At 42.5% G+C, this 24,510-nt stretch overlaps 1 protein-coding gene across 1 annotated transcript in view; it reads right to left on the bottom strand.

Annotated features, from left to right (window-relative positions):
* Positions 1 to 204: 204 nt before the first annotated feature.
* LOC149791154 (uncharacterized) overlaps positions 205 to 24,510 on the bottom strand; it is a 179,682-nt gene continuing 155,376 nt past the window's right edge. Inside the window, exon 3 of the mRNA XM_089969602.1 lies at positions 205 to 1,013. Within this exon, the coding sequence (XP_089825728.1) occupies positions 226 to 1,013 (788 nt within the window). The 3' untranslated portion in view covers positions 205 to 225. The remainder of the gene's footprint in view (positions 1,014 to 24,510) is intronic.

Raw genomic sequence — 24,510 nt, 5'->3', positions numbered from 1 at the left:
ATTCTGACTAACAGATAGAAATTTGCCTAATCCTTCCTCCACCTGCACGAAAATAGGAACGGTTAAAAGTAAAATTGTGGATATACTATAGATAAGCGGTGCTGACGTAATATTGATTACAGCAGATTAGTATGCTATCAAGCTAGGCATAGTGACGTTGTATGCTATGTAGAAATTGTATAATGGTGTCTCGTGCAATAAAAATGTAGCAAACGATCCATTATGCTATACAGATATGGCATAAAAAAGAAGAGAGTTAAGGGACTTGTAATCCTCAGAATGGTACTCGAAGAAAGAAATTTCGCAATTCTCGTTTTGAGTCACGATCAAGCGTCCTGATTGTGAATATGCAATGCATTTTGGGTAATTTAATCCATCTTGAGCTGTTAATATTTCCCACAGTCTACCGTTTTTAGTCAATATGTACGCTGTACTGTTGCATAACACTATGGTGTTGTCGTCCTTATCTGTGCATAGACCCTGCAGACTGACAAAATTGTCATTGATGTGGAAATCCTCTGTAGAGAATATTCTCAGAAGCTTGCCGTCAAAATGGAAGATCTTTATTGAGCTGTTTCCTGAATCAGAAACGATAATTTGTTTCTGTGTGTTAACACACACGAAGTAGGGATGATCGAATTCTCTTGGCCCGTTCCCATAGGAACCGAAAGTATTACAAACGCCTCCACTTGGATACAAAACATATACACAGTGTTTACATATATCGGTGATTACAAGAAAACTGTCATAGGTAACAGCTAATCCATAGGGAAACTCCAAAACATTAGCACCACCGAATTTTGACTGTAAGTCACCACTTTGCGAGAATATTTTCACACTGGCATTAACAGTATCAGTTACGGCTATACAATCGTCCGCTGTCATGGCAACGCATAAGGGGTAACACAATTGGTTATCCTCAGTACCTTTCTTTCCGAATGTATATTTGAACACTCCATCAGCTGTAAATATCTGTATACGATGGTTCTCTGTATCAGCTATGATGATATTGCCTGAAAAGAAAAGGAATATATAGCTCCCAGTTAATCATGTACGTGTAACGGAATGCAGGCAATTGAGAGTCAAATGTGTTGACTTGGATTACCATTACAATTTGATGGGACCTACCATATGTATAATGGTCTTCGTGTTCAAATTAGGGCCTGCCATATGTATGATAATCTAGTGTCCAAATCAGGCCTACCATACGTATAATGGTCTTCGTTTCCAAATTAGGCCTACCATTTGCATGGTAATCTAGTGTCCAAATTATGACTACCATACGTATAATGGTCTTCGTGTCCAAATTAAGGCCTGCCATATGTATGGTAATCTAGTGTCCAAATTAGGGCCTGTCATATGTATGGTAATCTAGTGTCCAAATTAGGGCCTACCATACGTATAATGGTCTTCGTGTCAACATTAGGCTCTACCATACGTATAATGATCTTCGTGTATAAAATTAAGGCCTGCCAAATGTATGGTAATCTAGTGTCCAAATTAGGGTCTACCATACGTATAATGGTCTTCGTGTCCAAAATAGGGCCTACCATAAGTATAATGATATTCGTGTCCAAATTAGAGCCTACCATACGTATAATGGTCTTTGTGTCCAAATTAAGGCCTGCCAAATGTATGCTAATCTAGTGTCAGCATTAGAGCCTACCATACGAGTAGTGAATGGGGGCGCTTTACGGACAATGGGAATTAGCATTAAAAACACCCCTGGGTCACTTTACGGACAAGGGAAATTTAACATGGAGAAAAATCGTGGGTCACTTTACGGACAAGGGAATTTAACATGGCAATAAATCGTGGGTCACTTTATGGACAAGGGGAATTGAACATGGCAATAAATCGTGGGTCACTTTACGGACAAGGGGAATTTAACATGGAATTTTTTTTTTTAAAAATTTTAAAAAAAAATTAAAAAAAGGGGTAGGCAATTCAAAGACTATCTCTTTTCGAGAAATATGGCTGGCCCTGAAAAGGGCCTTTGGGTTTTCTTCTAATTTCTTCTTTTCCTCCACCAAGTTCTTATTTTATCTCCTACACTCTTCTTCTCTTTCTTTTTTTTCTTCTCCTCTTCTTTCTTCTCTTCCTCCTCTTTCTTCTTCTTTTCATTTTCTTCTTCTTTTTCAATTTTTTCGTTCCAATTGCGTATTCTTATTCTTTCCTCTTCATCCTCCTTCTCCTCCTTGATCTCTTTCATGACACCGCTAATCTTGTCCTTTGCTTTCCTTAAGTTATTAATTTCCATCTTCACACGATGGGGACTATAGGAATAATGGTCTTCAACCAGTCTTAATAGCATCTGTTCCATTATTCCTAAGTTGTCTAAAACGTCTTGCAAGGTTTGCAATTTGTCCATTTGGTTTGACGCCATCTTCTTTGTATTCTTTGTATTCTTTGCAGAATAGTTTGAACAACGAATACTGTGGGTTCTTATACGAAAAGCGCGAACGTGAAGGAAAACATCCCCCTAAAACATAAAATGGATCTTACCTAGATGATGACCAAACATCGCGCGGACGTGAAGGAAAACATCCCCCTACTTTCTCATTTCATATAATCAAACCCAAACTATACTCTCCACATACGTTAAGAAACAATAAAGAAACCCATAATCTACTATTCACACAAACTTACTTTATTAGTTACTAACACAAACACAAACACACAATCACATACACTTCCACTATTAATAAAGAGTTAGTGTTTATATTCACACTACTCTACCTACACACATTGGCAAATTGATGGTTATTTCTTTTCTAGAGTATTGGGTAGCCCTGAAAAGGGCTGTTTTGTCTGGAACTTCATGGACACCTGGTTAATGGTGGCACCTTCCAGGCTTGGCGCCACATACACATCTTATCCCCCAGTTACTTTTTACCTTTTGGGGGGAGAGAGCAGAGGCAGGATATGTTGCTTCAGAATCCCAATTTTCGCTCTCTGGGATTTTGAAATTTCTTCTCTCCTTTTCCTCCTCCTCTTCTTTGTTTCTTCTTTCCTCTTTATATCTTCTTTCTTCTTCTTTATATCTTCTCTCCTCCTCTTCTTTGTTTCTTCTTTCCTCCTCTCTTATCCTTCCCTCCTCGACAATGGCTTCCGCGGCCAGTTCATTTAATATGCGCCTGGCATATTCCAGATGCACATGAAGCTCCAACAGTTTCTCAAGTCTCGTGTTCATTTTTTGGTGTTGATCAATCAACAAGGGTAGCTGGACTGCCGAACGAGTTTCAATTTATACTGAAAGCGCGGACGTGAAGGAAAACATCCCCCTAAAAACATAAAATTCATCTTACCTAGATCATGACCAAAAAAACAACAACAACGCGCGGACCTAAAAGAAACACTCGCTCACTTTTTTATGCTACCCATCACTTCAATAGACTATCCACATACTCAAAGCAATCCAATCTAACCCCAAATATACACCTCAAGCAGCCCAAAAAAACCAAACATCATTTTAATCTACTATCCACACCAACCTACTTTATCACTTACAAACACAATCACACAAACACATACCCTCACATTTTTTAAGAAAGAGTTAGTGTTTATTTTCACACTACTCTACCTACACACATTGGCAAATGGATCGTTATTTCTTTTCTAGAGTATTGGGTAGCCCTGAAAAGGGCTGTTTTTTTTTTTGCTATGGCATTCTTTTTTAGTTTCTAAGAATGCGATGTCCTCTGAGGATAGACTTTCTGGCGATAGGTCTGCTTCTTCGGAAAGAGAAGAAGAATTCTTTGGTGTCGATACGACAATCTACAAAGCCTCTGTCAGCTTCAGGTTGCTGCTGCTGTTGCTGTTGTTGCTGCTGCTGTTGTTGCTGTTGCTGCTGTCTCTGAAGTCTGTACTTCTCTGTCCATTCTTCTTTCTCCCTGTTCATTTCTTCTCTGAAGAGCTCTTCTATCAGGTCTTCAGTGATTTTTAACATTCTCACATTCTCTATTTCTTCTGGCTTCGGTATCAGACTGTGTCTGACCCTATGCAAATTCACGTAGGCTTCGTTGAGCTTAGCTAGTTTGGAGCACATCTTCTTAGGAGGATGAGTCGACAATGGATGGCTAGACTGGGAACAACCCGGTTCTTAAAGTGAAAGCGCGGACGTGAAGGAAAACATCCCCACACGGTTTTCGAGCCGCAACGTTCATGAGAGGGATAGTAAGAAATGAAAGAGCATCAATCCAACATTCTTATAGCTAAACAAACCACAAAGTCATTTTTTTCAAAACACAACATTTTTTATTCAAAAATCACTTAACACTAAACAACAACTCTAACATTTTTAACAATAATCCAACACTATAACATCAAACATTTTTTTCTTCAATTACTAACTACTTTAAACAGGGCTGACAACGTTGTGAATGAAATTGTGATTTCCACTGTTGGAAATCATTAGGCCATTGATGGACACTACGTTTCCTAGCTTGAAACAAAAGATAAGCATAATGGTCACAAAACCATCGATCTACTTTCACATCGTTTCTAGCAGAAGAACGAGGATCGAAATGAGTCACTAAATGTTCTAAGGAATAGCCCAGGCTGCGATGATGCAGAAAATACACACAGTACTGTCCACACACCAAGGAATCTGTGCCTTGTAATTTCACATTATTGAATCGGGTGGTTTGAGCATTTCTTCTCATAAAGTCAATGATATCGTCTTCCAAAGGCGGCAATCCGTACGAATCGAAATATTCCACACATCCTTCTTGAGGAAAGTAGACGGCTACCCAGTGGGTTCCTGGGAGATGACTTTCGTCCGTGTTGATCACGTAAGCTTGATGGTCTTTAGGTTTGCGATGAGGGAGTTCATCTTTAGCACAGACGACAGGATTCCAAGAAGACGTATACGAACTGTGGTTCAAAAGGTAATAAAGTTCCCAGGTATCCATTGTTTTGTGTTTGTTTTCTTCACAGGTAATAATAAGTCGTCAATTCGATCCTGACTTTTTGCTTGAAAATGTCTGACGAATAAACGGTTATTCGTTCTGTTTCCTCACTCTGATTCAGGAGAGCTTCGATGCGATGGATCTCTTGTGTGGTTAATGGTGGACAAGAATGTTCACGCAAGTCTTTATACCACTGGTGCAACACGTCTTTGTTCGAGATGAGACTCCAAGCTTCGTCCAGATACTCGTCCAATTTTTCTTCTTGACTTAACATCAGGCATTTATCGTGTTGAATTTGACTGGGATGATCGTTTTGACATCCATAGCAATTTTTCTTGATCAATTCCGTCATTTTGTCGACCAAGTGTTTGGCAAAACAGGAGACTAAATGGGCTTCTTGTTCTGGCCATCTCGACTTCATCATGATCACTTCTTCTTTTTCCACAGTCTCCTCACATTTCATCTCCAAAGTGTCTCCACTAGGTAAAGAGGGATAACAGTCTTCCATGGTTTCTAGTAATCTAGAATGACTTCTCTCAAACTGTTAATTTCTATCGTATTATCAAATTCTGCATACAGGATGACGTTCACTGTGTTCCCTGCTTCCAGTGCACTCGCAAACTGAATTTCCACACGAATCTGGCCAGATTTTATAGGGTGGAAATGTCCCTCGTCGCTGCCTTGGTCTGGAGTGAAATCTAAAGCCCACAAAGCATAGCCTCCTTCATAATCCTCGTACGTAATACCGTGACTGGTGTTGGTCCCTAACTGACCCGTGGCTTCGTACAGGGACAAGTACGATCTCAAGTAATTCTTCTGGGCAAAGTTAGGCTCGAAAGGTCGGGTACACAAGGTCTTGCCATCGCGACTGACTTCGATCTTGGACACATTGTAATGCTTAAACTCAAAAGGATTTTCGTTGTGGACTCCGTTGAAGGCTGTATTCTTGACGATACCAACAATCAAACGCTTGGGTAACTGTCCTTGGAACAGATGATCTTCGATCATGGATCGCTGTCCAGCAGGAATGGTGAAGGTTTTCACTTCTACGCGTCGTATGGGATACTTGGCGGTTGTTCTGCTTAACGTTTGACTGATATCGTTTCCCACTTTAGGTAACACTTCTACGCGACGCACGTAGAGCCTGGCTTCTTGAATGACGGTTTTGTAAGTGGCCTCATGAGACATCAAATGGAAAGCAGCACTACTGCGATTCAGTCTCAGGCGGATATCCACCCCGTTCAGCAAATACTTTTCTTGTAACCACATGTCCAAATGCAAACGATCCATCAGTTCTAAACTTCGCCCTTGCAGAATTTTAGTTCTACGTGTGTTAAACCCCACATTGTGAGGATTGGTATCTTCTGTCAGAGCTGTGTCGTTAAACGTGTTTGCACCGGTCGTGTCAGGTTTCCATACCACGCAAGCATCCAGATGAGTGTTCTTGGCTTCTTTTCCATACGTCAAGAGATTTTCCAGGTAGGCGCGATACGGGTAAGTATCCATGCTGCTGCTGACCAGTTTGTTATTCAAGTACAAGTCCACTTCGCTGAACAAGGAATGCATGAAATTGTTAACAGGAGCTACCCTATCATCGGCTCCAGGATTGCTGTTGTCCGTTTTGCTCACTTTGACTTTCAAATACAGGTAACTGCTATTTAGATCGATGTAATCTTCGGGCTGTCCTTTGATTTCAAACTCGATGGGAGCTGATTCCGTCAAAGAGGAGACGGGGTGAAATTCCACCCACTGGGATTCTTGCATCGTCATCATGGTGGGGGGCATGGCAAACATATCCAGTTCCGTCTTGGAACAAGCGCAAGATTCTCGGTGCATCATTTTTTGTTCTGTGTTTCAATAATCGAAAACGTCTAAGTCTCGAACGGTTCTTCTTTTCTTGGCCTTTCTCGCTTGAAGTCTGGTGAAAGGGTGTTTTCTTCGTCGTCTCTTTCTGCCTTGTCCTTGCTGAATGCCTGATTCGGTAGCCTGCAGGGCATTTATAGGTGTGTCTCGTCGGCCTAAAATGTCTTTGCCTGTTTGCAGCAAGACATTTTTGCCTGCCCTCATGAAGGCTTCTTTAGGGTTTTGTTTGTCGATGATGACATTTTGGAGAAATTCTTTGCCTTGTGTCAGTGCCGCATCTTTCAAGGCGTGCAATCCTCGTGTCACCATCGGTTTCAACACCGGGGCCACCGAACGAAAGGCCGATTTTAACATGTCTCCTAAACCGTGTCCTCGCTGTCGAGCCACCCCTTGGTACACTGGATACATGACTTACGAGTCGTGAGAGAACCGTTTTCGAAAATGGAGTTTCACCGTGACTTTTCCTTTGGTGAATGGAATATTTTGTCCCAAATCTCCTTTTATAGTAATGTTGACCGTGTCCAAATACGACTTGCTGACCGGCAAATAGTGAGGATGGACAAATTCGCGGTGGACGTGGTAAGTGTTTCCACCTTCCTCGTCAGCGTTTGTGGCAGAATCCACTTTGAAAGGAATGACACGCAGTAACGGCACGGAGGTGTGTCCCACCACGTTGTATTCCACCACATCGGAATACACAAACATCAAATTCAGTCCTTGGTTCAGTTCTACCGGGGTATGAAAATACTGGCCAAAAGACTCGTTGTCGTAAATGATTGATAATTCGGGGGGGTTTTTTTGTTGTTCTACTTTCTTCCTCATCTCCGTGTTACCGCCCAACATGTCAAACAATTCATCACAAAAATAGAAACCCATGATTTTATCCTCAGGAAATTTCATCAGGAAGCGACGAGCTGTTTTGTGGTATTCCAGGGTGACAGTTTTGTTCTTGACATTCTTAAAAGCTTCCCCAAACACGCCATTAAACCTGGTGGCTATGGTGTTGACCAAATGTTGACCACTAAAATAATAACCTGGGGGAATGAACAAGTGATAGATGGCGTAATGTCGATTTTTTGTGCTAGGGGTTTTATGCTTATATTTGCTATGGGTATCCATCCACTGTTGTATTTGTTCGTCATAAACTTCCACATCAAATTTATTTTGATTGGCAACGACATTGTGGACTTGGGTCGGGTGAATCATTTCTACTAAAGCCACTTCCCAATGGGCTTCGTGATCTAAGGGGATGGCTTGAGGTAATTTGGCCGTGTAACAGCACAACGTGTTATTGGGAAACACCTCCATGGAACTGTCACTGGGTAAGGTTAAGTAAAATTGGTTTTGGTGACTCATAATTCCAGAGTTCTGTGGCTGTCCGAGGGAATATTAGTGGATGTCAGAGGCGTGTCTCCGCCCAAAATGGGGTTTTGGTTGTGGTTGGAGTGGTGACTGGCACTGACACTGGCACTGGACACAACGTTCCCGTTCGAGGAGAATTTCAGGGAGGGATTGGGAAGCAGGTAACCGATGCAACTGCTCAATAAAATGGTCCACAATTGTTTGTCTCCTTGTTGCAAACTCAAATTGGCGATGGCTGCCCCGATGACACAATACACCACGAAGATTTGGCAGAAAAAGACGATTTGCGTTTTAGGCACACGTTCTCCACACCACACCCACAAGGGTTGTTTTTGTAAATCTTGCACAGAAGAACTAGGGGAAGAAGGACTGGTCGACGTAGCTGCGTCTGCTGCTGTGTGAAAGGGCATGATGGTCACTTCTTCTTTTTATAGTCGATGACTTGCGAAGCGTCGATCCAAGAATCAAAACTGGGTGGATATCCTTTCCAACGTACTTTGACTTCTTTGACACGTCGTTTGCCCACTTTACGGGTTCTGCGTTCGAGAATGCTTTCGATGTCGTACACGTCGTCTTCTTTTTTGGTGACACGTTGTAACTCGGGCAAATAAAACGTTCCTTTGAGTACTTCTCCGTTCATGTCTTCCAATTTATAGACGGCAGGATGACGACCATGTACTCGTCCAGTGACGCGAAACAGTTCGGTCGTCCAGTTAGGTAAGTAACCTTTGTCGAAAGTGCGTTTGGTTTTGCCAATGCGCACCCAATCTCCTACGGTCAACTCTCCACTTTTCTTGGGGACAGCCCTCGTCGGGGACGTACCAAACAGGCGCTCGAACACCAGCACTTCGTTGTCGGGAGTCACGTCTTGCGGGGCACGTCCGATGCTTCGATGGTAAGATTGGTTGTACGCTTGCACCAGGTGCGGTAAGATGTCGATGTACTTCAGAGTGTGGTGATGCGCAAAATATTTCCACATGCGTTCTTTCAAAGTGCGTTGAAAACGTTCCACGATGCTGGCTTTGGTTTCAGGATTCTCGGTGGTAAAAAAATGAATGTCACGTTTCTTTAATTCTTTTTGGAAAGCTTGGTTCAGAAATTCGGTGCCTTTGTCCGTTTGCCATCGAAGAGGGCGACGACCGCTTTGTTTCAACACCCGTTGCAGGGCTCGCACTAACTCGCTGCTCGATTTGGAAGTCAAAGGCACGACCCAGGCAAATTTGGAAAAGACGTCGATGACACAAAACAAATATTTGTAACCACGATTGTAGCTGGCCAAATGAGAGACATCGGCTAAATCGGCTTGCCATTGATGATCGATGCCTTCCACTCGGGTGCGACTTCTGGCAAACTTGCGTCGAATGGGTTTGTGTAAAGTGTAGGTAGCTTGTTCTTGTAACCATCGTTGCACTTGAGGTAAACGGAGACTTTTCAGTCGAGTTTTGGCAGCACGATACAATTTTTGAACTCCTGCGTAACCTGCAGGATGCGAGGGATCGTAGTAAATGCTGGCTAAGACTTTTTCCATTTTTGTGTTGGTGTGTTAATAAGGCACCCACACTTGGAAGAGGCTACTCTTTTTCTCTTGGGGTATTTTCTTGGATTGCAAGGCTTTGCGTGTGCGACCGGCAATAGGTGTCGAAGAGGAGGAGGAGGAGGATGTCTGAGCGGGGGATATCGGTTCTTGTTTCACTTCTGTCTTCACTTCTGTCTTCACCTTCTTTTTCTCTTGTGAGGAAGAAGGGGTGGCCATCATCTTTTTAATCCATCCAATTCTGGAGGTAGGTGGTGTTGTTAACTTGCGTACTTTTTCTGGTGGAGTTTGAAACCCTTCTTCTTCTTCTTTTCCTTTTTCTGTCTTGGTCACGGGTACTGGTGGTACTGGTACTGGTACTGGTGATGGTGCTGGACTTTTCATCAAGGTCTTAAAATCTTTTAGAGTGGGTAAAGCTGTTTCGTCTAAAGCTTTCTGGTGAAAGAGTTGCAGTCGTTGCAAGAGTTGACCGTACTTTTGCGATTTTTCTGTTTCGGACAAATCTTGGCGATCCAGCAAGGATTGCAATTCGTGTTGTAACTGGGACATCTCGCTCAAATTGGGATTGGGAGGTAAATGCGGGGTGCGTTGTTCTTGCCACCGATGGTATTCCATCCATCGTTTGTAAGGCACTAAAGCTAGTTTTCGTCCTTCCATGGGGTTGTCAGGGGTGAATTCTGAGATCTTGGGACTTCCGAAGGCCTTTTTATCTTGCTCCCATCAGTCCTCCCAACATGGTTCCCAAGACTCCTTTCAGTATGGGGCCTAACAAGAGAGGTAAAATGCCTCCACGTTGGACCAACATCTTCTTTTTCTGACGAATGGGAATTTTCTTTTGAACCATTTTCCGAAGAACGTGACGACGTTTGCCTAAGCATTGTTTCTGGTGTTTGGACAAAGGGATCGTGCCTTTCAAAACGTTCAAACAACATTCGCACACGGTATCGATGACCTCTTTGGAGGCCGTTTGAATGAGTTTTTTTCGTAGGGGTGGAGAAGCTTTGGACAGGACAGATAACAGGTCCCCATGTTTGGCTAAACGTGGTGGTAGTCCTTTTCTTTTCTTTCCTTGGGGTTTTCTGGAGGGTGACATCTTTGAGTCTTTAGGAGCACCTAAAAACACTGATACCCTACTCGGTCACAGGTCTTTTTTATACTGGAATGCGTCGCCACTGATTGTCTTTACGTTTTATCAGTTTGAGGACAGGCATGACACGTCGTGCAGGGGTACGTAACGGACTAAATCGAGCCAGTTCTTGCTTGGACAAATCCAGTAAACTTTGTAACATGCCCGATCTTTCTTGGACTTTGATTTTGGGAGAAGGTACTTTGTGAGCAGCAGCCACTGCCGCTAAATTGGAAGGTCCTGCCACTGGGGAAGTTCTTTTGGGGGTCATCAACGGAGAAGTTCTTGGTGTAATCAACGTCTCCAAGTACTCTTCAGTTCCTGGTGACATCAACGGAGAAGTGGACAAACGTGAGGCTGCCGGAGACGTTGTGGCAGGTCGTGGCTTGCGAGTGTAAGGTTGCGTCCTGGCCGAAGTGCCTCTCTTGCGACTAGTTTTCTTCTGTGGACTTTTCTTTTTTTGAGGACTTTTTCTCTGTTTCTTTTTCTTGGGGCTTCTTTTCTTTTTCCGGGGTGATGGTGGTGGTGTCTGGTAAGAGGAGGGTCCCGCCAATGGAGAAGTTCTTCTTGGGGACTTGGTCTTTTTCTTTTTCTTCTTGGGGCTTCGTTGGACTTTTGTCTTGGGGATAACTTTGGGGGCATTAGGATCCCATCTTAAGAGTGAGCGAATGATGACCCCTCCTAGAGTACCGCTCCCTCCAGGTTTCAAAATGATTTGTTTTTTGGTTTGAGTGTCAATGCGGGGATCGGCCAGTTGGACCAAAGCGACTTTGTTTCGATCGAAAAAGCGTTGGGTTTGATGAGGAATCTGAATGATTCCTTGGAGTATTTGACGTGCCGTCACCGTGAACCATCGTAAGACTTCTTTGAGACTAGCTTCTAAGACACGGGCTCGTGTTTGTGGATCTTTTTCTCGACTGATGCCATACAAGGCACGAATCAATTTGACGGGAAGATGCGACTGAAGGGACGTCATGTTCACACTGTGTGAGACAGACGAAAAAGGGTCTGAGGTTTTTATAGATTTTTTTTCATGGGGAGTGAAATGAAGTCGAGGACGGAGACGTGTACAGGACAGGCCCTCCGTCTTGGCACCAGTGGTGAAACAAGTGGGTACGAAATCGCAAATCCTCGGGGGTCGTAGGTTTCAAATCGACGAGTAAATAGGCGTGTGGCGTTTGAGTGGCATCGTCGTACGCCTGAGTCAGCCAAGGCGTTCCTAACTGTTTGGCTAAGACTTGCACTTGCGATCTATCTCGAGGGCTTTTAAACAAGACCACGTAATGCGCATTGAGACTGATGGTGCGATGGGCTTTACTTTGTTGAAACAAATTTTGGGTGATGTAAACGACACTGGCATTACGGTGATGCCCTTTGCGCGTGAACCACAGTTTAATTTCTTCTTCGTCTTCTCCTAACATGTCGTCGAAAATGACCAAATGGGTTAGACGGGAGTCAGAGACGATGCCATCGTCTTCTTTAGGAATGCCTTCCACAAACACGATGGAATCGCCTTGACTTTCTCGCAAGAGGCTGTATGCCGATTGCCACTCTTTGTAACACCACACGATTCGTTGAGGGGGCCGATCGATCAAATGATGTTTATGTTCGATCAAACGTTTGACGAATTCGGTTTTGCCTGAACCGCTAGGTCCAGCAATGAGCATGTTAAAGGGATGGCGAAGATACAAAGCCTCCCAACTGGCACGATCTAAGTGTTCGTCGATGACTTTGACAGTGGAGGAAGAGGGAGCAGAGACAGCAGAGGTAGCCATGGTATGAGAAATGTCACTTGTGACACGAAAAACAAACAAGACAAGAGTTTATATACTTTTTCAGAACACGTTTATTGAATGTTTTTTTCAAATATGAACACGAAAGACAAAAATACATACAACCCAAATAGTGATGTACAGGAATATAAAACACAGCAAAGCGATCAAAGTGGAATATAAACAAGTGTCTGTACAACATGTTTTGCGTAACCAAGATGTCCTAGGGACAGTGTGTAATGTTCTTACAGTCTCTACATGAGGTATTGTCACACAAGTGTCCTCCCGGAATGACCTTTCAGGAATGTCCATGACAGTCCTGTCCTGAAGCGAGTGGTTGTTCTCGGTGACGGGTTCTTCTGGCACCGTCACTAACACAGGTTGAAAAGTAACTTTTTTCCTTGAACAACTCTTGTGCATACTGGGCCACTTCTTGGGTCCAAGCCTCAAAACCCCCCTTTTTCCAATCACGAACATCTGTCCAATGAGGGTGTAAGTCACAAGCTACACACACATCGTCATACACGTCTTGGGTCGCTAAAAGTTGACGAATCTTTTTTTCCTGTTGAGGTCGAGAAGTATCCAGATGAAAACGCAAGGCTTTGAACAAAGGAGTTTTTCGTGACCATTTAAGGCCATGGAGGTGGTAAGTACTGATCGTAAAGAGTCCACAAAGAATCGGCTGGTAAACGAAATCCCAGAAAACAAGTCACTAAGACACACACCACTTGTCGTCCAAAATTGAATGGATACAGTTCTTGTAATAATTGATGGTAATGATCCACGGTTTGAATATGGTCATTGAGTTCCTTCCACGGAATCTGTTGGATGACATGTGACATAAACCGTGGCATGGCAACCTGTTTTTATATTCTCTTTTTTTCGGATGCAATAGACGTACTTTCTAGCCAGAGATCTTCGTTCTCCAGTAGGGAATCTAAATCTTGCATACTGTAACCGAAACGTCAGAGTTCGTTTAGGTGTTTCCTCTTCCTCTAAGTAGATTCCACGTAAAATATGTTGGTAATCCTTTAACTTGTCTTCCTCAATGTATTGCTGTAGGTGAATCTCGAAGTAACCATAATCATGAACATGTCGATCATTAGCGACCTCAAAGTTTTGAACAATGTCTGACCATTGAAAGAATTTCTGACGAATCAGTTCTCTTATACCATTCAAGTACCAGTGGTTAAAGATCTGGTGACGTATCGGATGCAATTGTTCTTTACGTTTCACTTGTATTTTCACCAGCTCTCGGTAAATGCGTTCTCTCAACTCCACAGGCAAAGCACGAATGTTCTCTTGTAAAGTATCCATGAATAGGTCATACTAAATCCTCTTTGGTCTGACACAAGAAATGTACTCTTTGCACAAACATGGTTTCACTTCAGTGTCGAATTTAAATCGTTGAGTCACTAATCTACACATTACAATTCGTTCAGAAGTTTCCTCTTTCACCAAGTTGACATTGTGTGAAAGATGTTGGTAATTCGTTAACTCTTCCTCTGGAATTCGATGCAGTACATTTACAATGTAGTAGATAGAATCGTCAATACCAAACCATTCCTTTTTATAACCAGGAGGTCGTTGATCAATGTCTGTCCAATGGAACACTTTCAATTGAATCAGTCCTTGTATAGCCTTCAGGTACCAGTGGTTCAAACACCGGTGACGTATCGGATGCAATTGTTCTTTACGTTTCACTTGTATTTTGACCAGTTCTCGATAAATGCGTTCTCTCAACTCCACAGGCAAAGCACGAATGTTCTCTTGTAAAGTATCCATGAACAGATGATTATGGTAAAAAGTTACTTCAATGTCTCGGTCCCACTAAAGGTAAGTAATGACAATTCGGTGACCATCGAGCATGTTCTACGTAGGCCGAATCTTGCGGTTCCCAGTGGTGAAGTGACACACCGCAACTGAAGCACTTGACTTTATCTCCTTCGCCCAAGTAGAAAAATCCGGCTCTGGCTAATTCTTCGGGGGTCGGTCCTCCCAGATACTTTGGCCATTTTCCTTTGAACGATTGAAGACGATTTTCAAAGTCGCAGTATTCCGACAAACGCACAGGAAACGAATATTCGTTTTTCACAGGTTCGTTTCGATGAGGGTTGAGTGAAATGGGCAGGAGTTTGCTCAGGGCTGGATGACATCCGTAGGGAGGTAAACGTGAAGGTCGACATTCCCCTTTAAAACGAAACCCAGTAAAATGTCCAAGAGGACGAGCAGCATCGCTTTCGCATCCCACAGGTTTGACACGCACAGCATCACTTTCCATGACAGGGGTAGGGGTACTAAAGTTCCCATGATGCTTTACGGCATCGCTCAGGTCACAAGGTACAGCATCGGTCCCATCGCAAGGCTCACAATCGCACTCGTCTGCAAACTCCGTTACGCAATTACAATGGTAACCACATGGACAATCGCAGTTTCCTTCCGGACATTTTCCGTCGCAATGTCTGGGTCTTATCCATCCAGTATTAGTCACACTAGAGAAAGATACAGCTTTTTTACAATCCCCAAACTGGAACGATGTCTCTTTCAAAGTATTCATCTTGTTCGCTCGGTCTTGGTAGTCACAATGAACTATCGATCTTGACCATAGCCCCTTTTTATACTAGTCGCAATGCAGTCTCCAGCTTGTACATCTTTCCTTTTTTACGTTTTTTATGTCTTGTTTCGGAAGGTACCGTCTCTAAGGTACCGTCAACATTGTACCGTAGTGTGATGGGTGGAAAGGCCATAGAAAGGTAAGGGCAGTGTGGAGACCATCGAGTATGTTCCAGAATAGCTGAATCTTTATAGATACATAGATCCATTCGTAACTTCAGTCCGCAAGCGAAACACTGTACCTCGTATCCCAATCCTGACTCAGGTCCCAAGTAGACAAATCCTGTTCTAGCTAAAACATGCGAAGAAGGTAATCCTTCCCTATCCGTAGGCCATTTCTGAAACGTGTCCAATCGACGGGCACAATCACAATAGTCAGGTAAGAAGACTGGAAAATGGTAGGGTTTGAACTTGGAGTTCTCATCGGGTTTCTCACTCGATTCTTGCTGTGGCGAAGTCATCTTTCTGGTGGGTGGCTATCCTCTTACAACCAATGTTTTATACCAACGTGTCCATACGGTAAGGTGAAATGATTGGGAAGTCGAACTCGCTTCTGGTACACGATTTGATAAACTTTTTCCAAAGGTCGACTGACGATGTGGTGAGTGGGTAAACGTACAATCTTGTTCGGTTGGTAAGTGGTCACTTTAAAGTTTCCATCCTCTCCCGATTGCAAGGCTTCTTTCAATACCCCAAAGTTGACCACTCGACTGGTACGATAATTCAGAGTCAGTCCTTTCACTTTGCACGTCGTGTGCACTTCTCCTTGTTTGTCACGGTATTCGTAGCCGTAATTTTTGGGACCGCCACTGACGAAACTTAGAATCTTGTCGTCGGGATGCTCGTCTGTCCAGGCTCCTAAACGGTCTCCTTCGATGTTAGGGTGATGTTGAATCGGGTGATGGATGTAAATGCAACTGTCCGTGTCAAAGTACAGGACGCGTTCTTCTAACAGTTCTAAAGCTTCGTACAATTTTAAGCGAGCATGGGCTGTCACGTAAGCCGCAATGATGACATTTCCAAAAGGGTCGTCTTGTACAAAGTCCAGATCTTCTTCGTAATTGACCAAGATCAAATTCTCTCGAACGACGTCCACGTGTTTCATGTATTTGGTTTTGTCGTGAATCATCTGGAAGTAGCGGGAAGGTTCTGTCAAATATTCCGTCTTGGGTAAACACGGTCGTTGTGCCATTTTACCCCACAAGCAATTTAACATCACTTTGGCAAACGATCTCCTGCCTTCGTTTTTCTCGATGTGGTCTAAAGAGATGCCTTCTTGTTCGTAGTATTTCTCTTTGAATTGTATTTGGTCTTCGGGAGTGTGACACCAGGAAGGATAGCCGCTGGCTTCTTGCTTCAGTTTCAAAAAGGCATCCACGTAGTCGGCGAAAATGCCTTTCTGAGTAGGGTCACCCTTGCGGTATTGTTGTGTCTTGGGAAAGTGGCAAATTTCGTACACTTCTAACAGTTGGTATCCCATGTCCATAGCTTTGAACAATTCTACGCTGACCCAGGTTCCCGTCAAGGCACGTTCTTCCTGGCTGTGCTGACAAGGTTGGTCTTGGTTGCACGTTTCGGCACAAGTACGGCACAAGGGAAACATCAATTTGCCTTGACAATGGTGAGGTAAGACGGGATGGTATAGGTTCGTGGGAGGCAAAACTTTACACTTGATCAAGCCTTCGTATTGTCGAATGTTTTTCAGGTCGATGTGTTCCGTGAACAATTGCGGGTGCCCTACAGGAAAGCGACAATATTTGCACACGTAGGGATACAGCGAACACACGTCCAAGTATTTGATTTCTTCTCCTTTCTCTTCGTCGGCTTGGTACAGCAAACAGGTGGCATTGGTCCTTCCTCCGTACGAACTATCCCTCGGGTTCAGCGGGTCCATGAACTGGTAACTTTCCACGAGGCGTTTAAACTCGGGATCGGTTTTCAAGCGGTGATCGTATTCGTGTTCCCACATTTCCACCACTTGGTATCCTTCCTGTTCCAACTTTAGGCGTCGCTGACAAGTGTCCTGGTACAAGTCTTCCATGGTTCGTTGCAAAAACTGATTTTTAGTGCCACGGTCAGGGTAACAGACGGGACATCCGTGAAATAAGCAACCGTTAAACTCGTACACGATCTTAGGGTTTTCTAAGTCCCAGCCATCGACCGAATACGTTCCGATGGTCTTTTCGCCCCCTCCGTTGCGGGCATGCTGAATCCACTTGTCTTCCTTGTCGCACAAGTAATGTAACCAACGTAGGGCTTTGACCGAGTATTGACGTTTGACAAAGTGGGTCGTTTGAGGACTGATGATAGCCACGGTCTTTTCAGGCATGAATCGTTGTCGATACACTAAGGAACACGCTTTGGCAATGGTGCAAGCTTCTTTCAAAGGATCGACCCCTCCGTGTTCCATGAACAGTTCTCGAAATTTTCCACAGCAACGCCGTAAAATGTCCACGTCGGAACGACAATACTTTAGCATTTCTTCCTGAAAGTCGAAGGGGTCCGAGGCGTGAATCTGGTACCAAGCGTAGAAAGCTTCTCGTTGTTCGGTACGCATGTTGTCGGGGTCGTAATAGTGAGCCTCGGGTAAATGGGGTAGAACGGCGTGTTGATTGGCTTCCGTATTGAAAAAGTGTGGAAAGTACCCTTTAGCCATTTCTGTCATTCCAAACGTTTTAGGCATTCGACTCAAAGGCATGGCCAAATAGCTCATCGAATCTTTAAACTGTACTTGTCCCACTTGCATGAAAATGATTTTGGCTCCGTTCAAAGTCACTTTAGGACGCTCGGTGCCTTGTTCCGTATAATATCTGAGAAGAAACTGTCCATCGTATCCGGAGAAATTGTGAGCCATCACTGTGGCATGGCGATGACAATCTCGGTAACGTTCGATGTCCTCTTGGCTCCATGTCTTGTCGACGGGGTCTAAGACCCATTGGGCAAAATCGGCTAACGTGTTTGGTCCCCGAAAGATTTTTTCACGCCCTCCGGGTATCTTGCTGCAGTGAGGGCAATGACTGAAGATAGGTTCTTGAATGCACTTCTCGCACGCTCGATCAGCCACGCAGAAATTAGGAATGTGAATGCCGGTTTCTTGCATGCATTCGAAATCGAAAAAGATGAAATTGCCTTTCTTCTTGTGACCGTCCTCTTTCTCTGGTGGGGGTTGGTATTTTTGCACGTAACATTGGTGTTTCAAGTCCACGATGTGATGACAAATGTGACATTTCTTTTTTCCTGAACATACGTGTGCCTTGGTACTATTGGTACGTATGCCTTGTCCACACGTAGGGCACAATCTCAGGAGTTGACAAGCGCATTTCTTCTGTGAACCTTGCGTTTTCAGATGTTGTTGGTAACAGGTAGGGCTGACAAACGTACGCAGACAAGTGGAACAAGGCACTGGTTTTTGCCCTTCGCTCAGACAGGGTGAAGAGGCCAAACATCCTGAGCATTTCGATCCACAATGCTTGTGTTGCTCTCGATTGTTATAACCATGGTCACATTTCTCACAATAATAACAGTATCTCAGGAATCCAGTGATACTGGTAATGGTATCGAAATGGTCATCGTGATGATAAAGGTGAATGTATTTTCCGTCCTTAAAATTTTGGCCTCGAAACAACAGAGGTCCGCGCACTTCTTGAGGGTGCACTTTCAAGGTGTATCGTGGAGCTAGGGCATCTTGCAATTTTTGCATCTCAGGAATGCCACAGGGTGTGTCTTTGGACAGTCCGGCTTGTTGTAACAGGAGTTCTGCTTCGTTTCGTTGTTTGGCTCGGTCGGAACGTTGAATAGTGTCCCAGGTTCTTTTCCATTCTACCGTGTCGTTCTTGTTGGCATAGGTTCGTCCCACCACGATGGCACGGGCTAAACACATCTGGTCATGAGGGTTGTTAATTCGGACGAGACTCTTTTTGGTGTTGCGAAGGTCGTCCACCAATAACATCTTTTTGCGTCCTGTCCCTTGAGGAGGAGAGACGTGGGTCATGTCCAGTGTGGCTTTACCATCGGTGATGTCAAACTGATCATTAGATTGTTGTACGTGTTGAATCTTGTCCATGACTTTGGAAGCAGTCAATTCTGCAGGGGTGCTAAACTCGATCCAAACAGGGGATTTCAAACCGTCGTGTTGTATGGAAAGTCTCAAGCGATCGTCTTCTTTGGGTCGACATTGTCGCTTGAGTGCAGTGAGCAAAGAATCCCACACCTCGGTGATGAACACTTCTGCTTTCTCTAACGGCACTTCAGCCTTGAAATCTTTAAACTTCACCGTGTATTTGTAAGCCGTGGTTCTAAATTTTCTAGAGGAGCGCTTTTCCGTCTCTCGAATGGAATAGTACTTTTCAGGGTTGACAAAGGGTGATGAACTTGGTTTAGAGGGTTCGGATTCTGGTTCACTCATGTCCTCTTCAAAATCACTGGCATGAATTTGTGCCAAGATTTCAGCCCTGGTACGAGGCGAGAGATCACGTTTCTGCCTCTTACTTTCTTCTTCTTTTTTCTTCTCGAATGAATGGGATCGTTTCATCTTGAAAGCAAAAAGTCAAATGACTCAAGTTCAAACACCATAAACTACTTTATAGTCATAGCAGACCAGCGTATATAAAAGGGTGTGTGTCTTGTCCTTTCACTATTCATTTCACTCTCAAGCCGAGCACAACGATGGAAGAGACTGACCAGATGGAACGTTTCGTCAGAGCTTTGCGAGGGGTCATTAGAAAATTCTCTTCAGACCAGCCTACGGACTACTCTCCTTCCTTTAGAGATAAAAGTCAAGATACTTGCTATATCTGTCAGAAGAAAGGACATTGGTCTTCAGAGTGTCCAGACCGTCAAAAAAGAAAAAAAACAGGGGATAAAAAAGACAAAAGTCAAGATACCTGTTATTATTGTAAAGAAAAAGGACATTGGTCTCCAGATTGCCCAAAAAAGAAACAAGAGGAGTCAGAAGAAAAGAGGAATTCTTCAGAAGAAGAGAGGGATTCTTCAGAGGAAGAGAGGGATTCTTCTGAGGAAGAAAGAAGACAGGTGAAGAAAAAGAAACAGGAGAAAAAAAAGAAGAAGGGAAGAAAGCGAGGAGGAAGAAGAAGAGGAAAAGAGTGTGAAGGTGAAGAAATTTAAAAAACAGAGAGACTAAACAAGGAGAAAAGAAGAAATTAATGAACTTTTCTTTATTAAAGTGTTGTGTTATAAATTGTGAATTGGATTGTAAAAAATGGAGAAAAGAATAAATGAATGATATAAGGTAAGTGTCTTTGAGTTGTGATTTTAAAATAAGAAGCTACACTCACGCACTCATACACAGACACGTACTAAAAGGGTAACATGGGTGAGTTTTTTTTTGAGTTATTGGCAAATTGAAATTGTATTTCTTTTCGAGAAATGTGGGTGGCCCTGAAAAGGGCCTTTTTTCTTCATGGTGTAGGGGTGAGTTTAAGCAATCAATTTTAACTGCCTTAAGCCTTTGCCACGGCCAAGGCCTACTTCTGGACTGCGTAATGTTGATGATGATGATGATGATTGGGTTGAAATCACTAAGGGTGGCACGGTAGGCTTAGTCACAGGGTTGACATGTTTGGCTCGGGAAGGTCGTATTCTCTTCGGTCGTGATAAAGAAGTCTGATACATTTGTTTCAGACTTCTTAACTCCGCTAAAATGTCCAACAGTACCGTGACCGTTTGATTTTCACCCTCTTGTTTCTTTGCTGCTACTTCTTCTTGCTGTTGTTGCTGTTGTTTTTTTCTTACCTCTTCTTCTTCTTGTTGCTGTTGCTGTAGGAGAAAAGCCTGTTCCGCTTCCTTTTGTCGTTGTATAAATTTCTCCAATTCTTCTTTCTGTCTCTGTCTAAAATTCTCCACTTGCGGTAATGAAGAAGGTAACGAAGGTTCCGGAACAAATTCTTGCGAGGAGAGAAAATCCACAAAATCCCAATTCACCTCTTCTGAAAGTAAGTCCGAGTTCCCTTGGGCAGTCTCCCCTGCTGGTGCACCCCAATGGATCGTTTTCTGAGTTTCCGTCATGTTGAATCACTGTCGCATAGACTGACTGCACACAAGCGCTAGCGAATCTATAGTGACTACGTGACGTCACAGACTGCTCTCTTCGGATTGGATGCGAGCTGACTGAATTCTGTAACGCGTGTTCGGATTGGTAAATGAACTCAATCCGTTTCAATCCTTCCTCCGCCTATAAATAAGCGCCGTTCAATGCATTGATTCACCTGTTCTCGTCGCTTCAAGATGTGGACTACAGTTGAGTCATCCACCCTTGTGTCTTCCATGATGTTTCGGACAGACTTGCTCATGTATGTCCGATCGAAGTGGACCGTTGTCCACAGGACAAACACCAGCCTGTGGATACGTAGGATCTACGTCGAAAGACAAGGATGCCTGAAAAGAGTGCTGATGTACGGACCAACAGTAAGACGCAGCCTAAGGACAAGAAGAAGACCAATGCGGTGCCATTTATGTTAATGAATACATTAACATAAAACCCAAAGGCCCTTTTCAGGGCCAGCCATATTTCTCGAAAAGAGATAGTCTTTGAATTGCCTACCCCTTTTTTTAATTTTTTTAAAATTTTTTAAAAAAAAAATCCCATGTTAAATTCCCCTTGTCCGTAAAGTGACCCACGATTTATTGCCATGTTCAATTCCCCTTGTCCGTAAAGTGACCCACGATTTATTGCCATGTTAAATTCCCTTGTCCGTAAAGTGACCCACGATTTTTCTCCATGTTAAATTTCCCTTGTCCGTAAAGTGACCCAGGGGTGTTTTTAATGCTAATTCCCATTGTCCGTAAAGCGCCCCCATTCACTACTCATACGTATAATGGTCTTCGTGTCCAAATTAGGGCCTGCCATATGAATGGTAATCTAGTGTCCAAATTAGGGCCTACCATACGTATAATGGTCTTCGTGTCCAAAATAGGGCCTACCATAAGTATAATGGTCTTCGTGTCCAAATTAGGGCCTACCATACGTATAATGGTCTTCGTGTCCAAAATAGGGCCTACCATAAGTATAATGGTCTTCGTGTCCAGATGATGGCCTACCATATGAATGGTAATCTAGTGTCCAAATTAGGGCCAACCATACGTATAATGGTCTTCGTGTCCAAATTAGGGCCTACCATACGTATAATGTCTTCGTGTCCAAATTAGGGCCTGCCATATGTATGGTAATCTAGTGTCCAAATTAGAGCCTGTCATATGTATGGTAATCTAGTGTCCAAATTAGGGCCAACCATACGTATAACGGTCTTCGTGTCCAAATTAGGGCCTGTCATATGTATGGTAATCTAGTGTCCAAATTAGGGCCTACCACACGTATAATGGTCTTCGTGCATCTGAATGAATACTTAATGAACCGGATTTCATTAACGAAATGTACAGAAATCTTAAGTAACATAACTAGTATGGAGATATATTATAGTTAAAATAGATGCATTTTGGAGGAAAAAAACTCATAACAGTAACAAGTATAACGCGTTTACACATGATTACGTTTCCTATTCAAATCGTGGAATAATCATATTCCGTCAAAGAGCTAATGAATAATTTCTTCAGTAAAATATCTTTATATTCTTTGACATATGTTTCATTATGAAGCGTTAATGATGGACGCTTGAATCATTAATATATAATGTTGGACGCCTGAATCAAAGACATTCGTAAGGATGGTATTATTTATATTTAAATTGTACATGTTCGTTTTTTTCTTCTCTATGACTATATATTAAAATTGTACTTTGGACTGGACCTTGTCCAAAATCAAGTTCAATGTGTATCGGACTAGAAACACATATTTTGTTTTTATTTTGTAAATAAATAATACATAGTTAGTATTTTATCTAGAAGTGTGGGTTAAATGTTTGGATCAATATGAGTAAAGGTAAACCAATTTACTTGGATCTGGGTCTAGGACATTGGTATGTATCACGATGGATGTTTAAATCATACATGTAAAATGTTACATGTATCACGATGGATGTTTAAATCATACATGTAAAATGTTACATGTATCACGATGGATATTTAAATCATACATGTAAAATGTTACACGCTTAAGTCATAGAAATGTGTGATGCTGGATACTCGAATCATAAAAGCGTGCAATGTTGGATGCTTGAATACTACAAATGTGTAAGGATGGATGTTCGAATAATAAAGATGTAATGCTGGACGCTTGAATAATAGAAATGTGTAAGGATGGATGTTCGAATAATAAAGGTGTAATGTTGGATGCTTGAATAATAGAAATGTGTAAGGATGGATGTTCGAATAATAAAGGTGTAATGTTGGATGCTTGAATAATAGAAATGTGTATGGATGGATGTTTGAATAATAAAGGTGTAATGTTGGATGCTTGAATAATAGAAATGTGTAAGGATGGATGTTCGAATAATAAAGGTGTAATGTTGGATGCTTGAATAATAGAAATGTGTAGGGATGGATTTTCGAATAATAAAGGTGTAATGTTGGATGCTTGAATATTACAAATGTGTAAGGATGTATGTTCGAATAATAAAGGTGTAATGATGGAAGCTTGAATAATAGAAATGTGTAAGGATGTATGTTCGAATAATAAAGGTGTAATGTTGGACGCATCATATAAATATCTAATGATGGATGTTTGAATCATAGAAATGTGCCATGATAGACGTTTGATTAATAGAAATTTGTCAAGATGGACGTTTGAATCACAGAATGTGTCAAGATGAACTTTTGATTTATAGAAATGTCTCATGATTGACGTTTGATTTAGAGAAATGTGTCAAAATGTATGTTTTAGTGAAAAAAATGTGTCAAAATGGATGTTTTAGTCAAAGAAATGTGTCAAAATGGATGTCTTAGTCAAAGAAATGTGTCAAAATGGATGTTTTAGACAAAAAAATGTGTCAAAATGGTCTTAAGATTCACATAAATGTATCACGATGGCCATTGATTCATAGAGAAGTGTCAAAATGGACATGTGATTCATAGAGAAGTGTCAAAATGGACATGTGATTCATAGAGAAGTGTCAAAATGGACATGTGATTTATAGAGAAGTGTCAAAATGGACATGTGATTCATAGAGAAGTGTCAAAATGGACATGTGATTCATAGAGAAGTGTCAAAATGGACAATGAGATTCAGTAACTACTCACGTTGAAAAACATTTATAAAAATGGTTTTGTTTTTCATATAAGACGTATTGCATGATGTGACCAACGAAATGCCAAATTTGCCCATCAATGAATAACGAATCACCACTCTGATCCATGAATGAATCGAAACACAAAATATTTTTTTTTTCCTGTAGACCCCGTGCGGATAGACAGAGACTA

Source organism: Sinohyriopsis cumingii, chromosome 9 (assembly GCF_028554795.1).
Source record: "Sinohyriopsis cumingii isolate HCF-2022 chromosome 9, ASM2855479v2, whole genome shotgun sequence".
NCBI lineage: Eukaryota > Metazoa > Mollusca > Bivalvia > Unionida > Unionidae > Sinohyriopsis > Sinohyriopsis cumingii.
This window is presented reverse-complemented; position numbering and strand designations above follow the sequence as displayed.